General features: G+C 36.3%; 1 protein-coding gene across 1 annotated transcript in view; it reads right to left on the bottom strand.

The window, feature by feature from the left end:
• LOC106867954 (N-acetylated-alpha-linked acidic dipeptidase 2) overlaps nt 1-6,821 on the bottom strand; it is a 336,237-nt gene that overhangs the window by 45,646 nt on the left and 283,770 nt on the right. The window contains exon 13 of the mRNA XM_052974261.1: nt 5,907-6,026. Within this exon, the coding sequence (XP_052830221.1) occupies nt 5,907-6,026 (120 nt within the window). The remainder of the gene's footprint in view (nt 1-5,906; nt 6,027-6,821) is intronic.

Genomic DNA, 6,821 nt, shown 5'->3' with positions numbered 1-6,821 from the left:
GTAGAAGGAGATGGGGTGTTAGAAAGATATGTTGTGGGGAAGAAAAATCAACAGGGACATTTTGTGTGCAGGGAGGTTCACAAGGGTACAAAAAAGGGGAGTAGGAATAGAGAGGGAGGGGAACACAACAATTAATGAGCAAGGGTGGAGTAGGGGGAGGAGTTAGAAAGACAGGTTGTCTCAATAAGAATAGCAGGGAAAAGTATATATTTTTTTTCTATTTCACTTCCAGCTTCAACTGCAGTATTTTTAAGCATTCACTTGTTCTCATAATTTACTTTCTCAGGTTAAATTAATTAGGGATCTTACCTCTCTAGCACTTGTAATTTCCCTACTAGTAGAAATCAGCAGTTCAGACACAGTAGAGACATATCTGACACTACCAACTGGTTCTAGTTGCCAAATGTAGTGATTTCACTAGATTTACATTGCTAAATGCTACAAAAAGGGAATAACACACAACCTCATTCCAAATTCTAGTAAATCTTGTGTTAAAGAAAGGAATCAATATTTGTTCTGTTTTTCTGATTTTGTAAAAAGAAAAAGAAAATTGTAGAAAATCTTTTTCTTTTTCAATGTAAATAAATAAATCAATGCTAAAGACATAAATTAAAAAAATGTGCTGAAGGTGATGAGATAATGATGATGATGATGCTAGCAATAACAGTAGCAATGATTTCTTACATTGGTACAAGGTCACAAACCTTTAGTAGAAGCAGTTCGAGGTGTTTGCTTGCCTGTGTAGTGTGAAAGTATACAGGCTAATCTTCCTCTTCAGGACCAGAATATTCTTCAACCTCCTCTCCACAACTTTTAACCCTCTACAAAGCTCATATGAGCCCCATAATAGAATACTGCTCTCATATCTGGGATGATGCAGTTGTTGCATGCACAAAGGAAGGCTACTTTGATGCTTGGCATAAAGTTACAGACATGCTCTCAGTTATGCTGCATCCTCTTTGTCTTTTCAAATACTACTATATCAGTATCTATTCCTTGGATCTTATTTCTTTACTGCCCACAAGGGGCTACACACAGAGGGGATAAACAAGGGCAGACAAATGGATTAAGTCGATTGTATCGACCCCAGTGCGTCTCTGGTACTTATTTAATCGACCCTGAAAGGATGAAAGGCAAAGTCGACCTCGGCGGAACTTGAACTCAGAACATAGCGGCAGATGAAATACCGCCAAGCATTTTGCCCGGCGTGCTAACGTTTCTGCCAGCTCGACGCCTTTCTATTCCTTGGATCTACCAGGTTTCCAGCTGTCTCTACTCACTTGATTTTTCTCACACCTATATCATGTCTGCTCTCCCCTAACAATAACAACTACACTCATTCTTTGCCCTTATCTGACAGTGAATTTATCTGACAGTGAATTTATGTTATTGCCACTGGTGTCTCCAGTCCAAGTAGCAACAACATTTTCTTTCCATTCCTCACTGTCAGACAAATGACAAAATCCTAATTATCTATTCTTCATAGGTATAGGTGTGGCTGTGTGGTAAGAAGCTTGCTTCTCAAACACATGGTTCTGGGTTCAGTCCCATTGTGTGACACCTTGGGCAGGTGTCTTCCACTATAGCCTTGGGTTAACCAAAGCTTTGTGAGTGGATTTAGCAGAGAAAAACTGAAAGAAGCCCATCATGTGTTTGTGTGCGTATGTGGTGGTGGTGGTGGTGGTGGGTTTGTGTCTGTGATTACCCCACCACCACCACCACCACCACTTGACAATCAGTGTTGGTGTGTTTATATCCCCATAACTTTGTGGTTCAGCATAAGAGACTGATAGAATAAGTACCAGGCTTAAAAAGATAAGTACTGGGGTCGATTTGTTCAACTAAAAGCTCTTCAAGGTGGTGCCCCAGCATGGCTGCAGCCTAATGACTGAAACAAGTAAAAAACATCTCTGAGTAACTCAGCTTATCACACACTGCTGTTGAACTAATTGTTGCCAACTAAGGCCAATACCATTTTACTAGATTCCTGGAATTTACTGACATATTCTTAGGAAAAATGTTTAATTGGCCTCAATGCTACTTCTGCTTCTCTATTGTTTTAACAACAATGATGATGATAAAGGTGATGTCTATCACTGGAACAAGAAGGTGTCAAAATTTAAATGACCTCAGTATTTGACTGGCCCTTACTTTATCTCACCCAGCTGACCTGGGTGAGCTCTGAATTTAAGATCTAAAACAATGTAAAATAAATGCATCAAGTCATTTAGCCTAACAGCTAATAGCTTTTACCTCACCAATGCAATAATAATAATAATAATGATAATAATAATAATAATAATAATAATAATAATAATAATAATAATAATAATAATAATAGTAATAATAATAATAATAATAATAATAATAATAATAATAATAATAATTCTGAAGTGGACAGAAGAGGAGATAAAGGAAATGGACAGGAAGCCAAGAAAGCTCCTAATGATGCATGGAGCCCATCATCCACATGCAAACACTGATTGCCTATACATGAAGAGAGCAAATGGAGGAAGGGGACTAATGAGTGTGGAAGACTGTGTGTGTATCGAACTCGAGAGTTTAATGATATACTTAGCCCAAAGTAAGGAAACCTTGCTAGTAACAGTTGGGAACGAGGGAGTATTGAAAGCAGAGAAAAAAGGGAAAACAAAGGAAGAAGTACAAAAAGGACATGAAGAAGAATTATGCAAGAAGTGACTACACAATCAATTCCATGTAGCCACAACAGAAGTTGTTGGGAAAAATAGGATTGGCTAATGAAAGGAACCCTAAAAAAAGAAGAGACTGAGAGCATTATACTGGCAATGCAAGACCAAGCTTTGGCCACAGACTAGAGGATGACCCCTAGGAATGAGCAAGTGTCTCTGTTGTGTCACATCTGCAATAGAGTGGATGAAACAATTGCCCATATCACGAATGAATGTCCTAGACTTGCCCAAAGCCACTACAAGTTGTGGTGACATGATCAGGTAACGAAAGTACTACATTGGAAATTGTGCAAAATGTGGGGGTTAGAGAGAGGCAAGACGTGGTATGAACACAAACTGCAGAGAGTGGCGGAGTCGGAGACTTACCAAAATCCTCTGGGATTTTCCAATCCAAACAGGTCAGGTGCTAGAGCATAACAGACTGGACCTAGTGGTGTGGACAAGGTGCACCACATATGCTATATAGTTGATGTTGTATGCCCCTTTGACTCATGAGTAGTCAAGAAGGAAGGCGAAAAGATAGATAAATACAACCCTCTTAAGTACGAAATAGCCTGGCTATGGAAAATGAAGAAGGTGAAGATAATGCCAATTATTGTTGGGTCCTTGGGAACAATATCAGAAGGCATCAAGGGGAGTATGAAGGAAATTGGAATAGAGTGCCCAGTAAAACTATTACAAAGGGTTTGCCTCCTTAGCACAGCCAGAATAATCAGGAAAGTATTAGATAGCTGAAAAAAATGGTTAGCATGGTACTGTAGGCTGCAGATAGCAAGCCCGCTATGCATGCAAGACTCCAGTAGCTCCAACAAAACCTGTGATAAAGAGAAATAATAATAATAATAAAAATATCTGTTTTTAACAATAATTATAATAATGGTTATTTTCTTTCACAATCAGTCACATAATCAATTTTAGTCCTAAAAAATTAAAGTACTTAAATATAAAACACTGTCTCTTCAGAAATCACACTAAATAACAAATTGCGATTGAGTGACATTAAAGGAGATGGAAAGAGAAGGAAAAGAATAGAAGCACAAGAATATCAAATAAACAACGGAAAGAAAAGTAAAATCTCAAGTAAAATGTTTTGTTTTTATGTTTCTTTAATTTCCCCAGAAAATACCACAAGATCTTTGCCAAACAATGAATGATATTGATGAAATAAATGTTTTGTATAAAAGTCATTTATGTCTTAGTGTTGAAGACTACTAATTAATAACAATAAGGATGATAAGAGATATTTATTATATGACAAGGTTCAGTATATGGAAGTAGGAGAAGAGTCAGACACTAGACAATCATTCCAAATGTTTTAGATATTTCTAATGCTTGGTGCTGCCAAAACTCTGGGCTTGTCATTTCTTGTTGATTGGTCAAATTTATCTTCTATTTATTCAAGATAATAATAGCAATTTTTGTAAAGGAGAGCATTAAGTATATCGCTGGTATGTAAGCACCATTAAAGGATTAGAAGTTCTTTGTAATCTAAGGTTATTATACAACTTTGATTTTAGGGTGAGTCTCTAGTCTCCAATTACAAATAATCAATAACTTAGGGAAGTACTGATTCCACTAGACTTACTGCCTTTTGACCCACCACACTAAGGCACAAGCTATGGATGTAACTCAAAGTCCCATGGTGGGTTATATGCTTTCGTATAAAGAAATCATCATTATCAGCCTCATCATCATCATCATTTAACGTCCGCTTTCCATGCTGGCAAACCATCCAACCCATGCCAGCATGGAAAGCAGACGTTAAACGACAACGACGACGATGATGATGATTTCTTTATACACCATTGTTATCATTTCCATGGAGTTTGAGCTTACAGGCTCTCAGGGAATAAGAGATGAAATTAATATCATCTTGTTAAGTGCACTGCAGAAAATAAGGATTCCTACTGTTGGCAAAATGCCAAGAGTTAAATACCATTTTCTCTGCTGCTCTCAGATAGTAATAAAGATTTCTACCATTAGTAAAAAGTGAGAAATGTACAGAGAATCAAGCAAGTATAGCTAATTGATTTAGCTCAGGATTTGTTTATTCTTTTACCAACCTATTGTGATGAATTAGTTTGAAATTTAATGCCTAGGATTTGTTCCAGTTTCTAGCTGAGGTCAGCTTGAGGTTTTTGCGGGATTAATAAATAATTAGTCTGGGACAATGGACTGGCAGAATTGTTAGTGTTGAACATGACACCTTGCAATATCTGTTCTGGCTCTTCGCGTTCTGAATTCAAATTGCATTTGCCATCTGATCCTTGGGTGCCTTTACTTGACATCATGTTGCTGCTTGCATTCAGGCCAAGTTTCTGGTTTGAGAACCCTCTCCTGCCTCCTTCCCATTAATCTTGGAAGCCCTGTAAAGGGTCATAAGCACTGCCACTCCAGCCTTACTAAATGATACAGGAAACTTAGGGAGTGACTGAAAACAAAGTCAGTCCTTGTAGGATTTGAACTCAGCTTCTAAAGTGATGTAGCTAAATATCACAAAGGCTTTATTCTAGAGCTTACTTGCTTTTGTAATTTCACCGACTAACAACAACAATGATGGTAGTAGTGATGCTGACAATAAGTATTATTATTATTATTATTATGATTATCATTATTATTATTAAGGCAGTGAGCTGGCAGAATCATTAGCATGCCAGGCAAAATGCTGAGCTGCATTTTATCAGTCTGCATGATCTGAGTTTAAATTCTACTGAGGTTGACTTTGCCTTTCATCTTTTCAGGGTTGATAAATTAAGTACCAGTTGAGTACTGGAGTCAATGTAAGCAACTATCCCCCTCCCCCAAATTTTAGGCCTTGTGCCTATAGTAGAAAGGATTATTATTATTATTATCATCATTATTATAAGCAAGCAATAATAATAATATCTCACACTGAAAGAAGTTTCAATTTTATAGGAGGAGGATATAAGCAGTTGAATGAACTGTGGGTATAGCTGGTATACATTTTATCAATCCTAAAGTAACTTCAAGCATGAAGAACATCAACGATACCAATCTCACTGGTTCCTCCAAAGACTATAGGTATTACTACTTCCTGTAGAGTAAAGTATTAAATTCAAGAATAAAAAAACATGTACCTGAATACTTCAAAGTATTTAGTCAGATACCTGATCATTTCTGCACTACCTTTTGCAAACAAAGAACAATTACAAAATCTTCAGAAATTTTATTTACCTTCCATTGACATATTTCCCAGAACTCGTGTGATCTCAGTCAAAGATGCAGCCCCAGACAAAGGATCTACAGCACTATAAACCCAAGAATCATGATGATTTCCCAGTATGACATACCGATCTGAAGTAGAAGCAGAATATATATATATATATATATACATACACAAACATTATTTAATATAATTTAATTCATATTTTCATTAACATCCAAACTTAATGGGAAAGTAATTAGTATAATTGAGAAAAATATTGGCAAATTAATTCAATGTTTTTCCATCAAAGGATTTCTTAGAAAAAAAAAAAAAAACAGAATTTTTCTTATATATCAAACATAAAAATCAGAACAATAAAAGATTTGGTATCATCTAGCTGTCTGTCTGTCTAATTATCTAATCACTTTTGTATTTATTTATCTGTTTGTCAATTGTTCTGTCTGTCTACTTGTTTATCTGCTTGTTTAATTATCTTCCCTTATGCTTATCAATTTATCAGTAAGTTTGTGTATTTTGTTTATTTGTCTCTGATCCTCTATCTATTTATGTCTCATAAGACTGCACACATTCGAATCTACATATGTCTACCTCCCATAACATATGTGGGTATGAATATGTAGATGTTTGTGCGTGTGTGTGTAAATTGCCACAAATATGCACACATTTTATTCTTTTATTCTTTTACTTGTTTCAGTCATTTAACTGCGGCCATGCTGGAGCACCGCCTTTTTAGTCGAGCAAATTGACTCCAGGACTTATTCTTTGTAAGCCTAGTACTTATTCTATCGGTCTCTTTTTGCAGAACCGCTAAGTTACAGGGACGTAAACACATCAGTATCGGTTGTCAAGCGATGTTGCAGGGACAAGCACAGACACATTAACCTATACACACACATACATATATATATATATATATATATATA

This window comes from Octopus bimaculoides, chromosome 18, assembly GCF_001194135.2.
Source record: "Octopus bimaculoides isolate UCB-OBI-ISO-001 chromosome 18, ASM119413v2, whole genome shotgun sequence".
Classification (NCBI taxonomy): Eukaryota; Metazoa; Mollusca; class Cephalopoda; order Octopoda; family Octopodidae; genus Octopus; species Octopus bimaculoides.
Note: the sequence above shows the minus strand (reverse complement) of the source record. Positions and strands in the feature narration are given on the sequence as shown.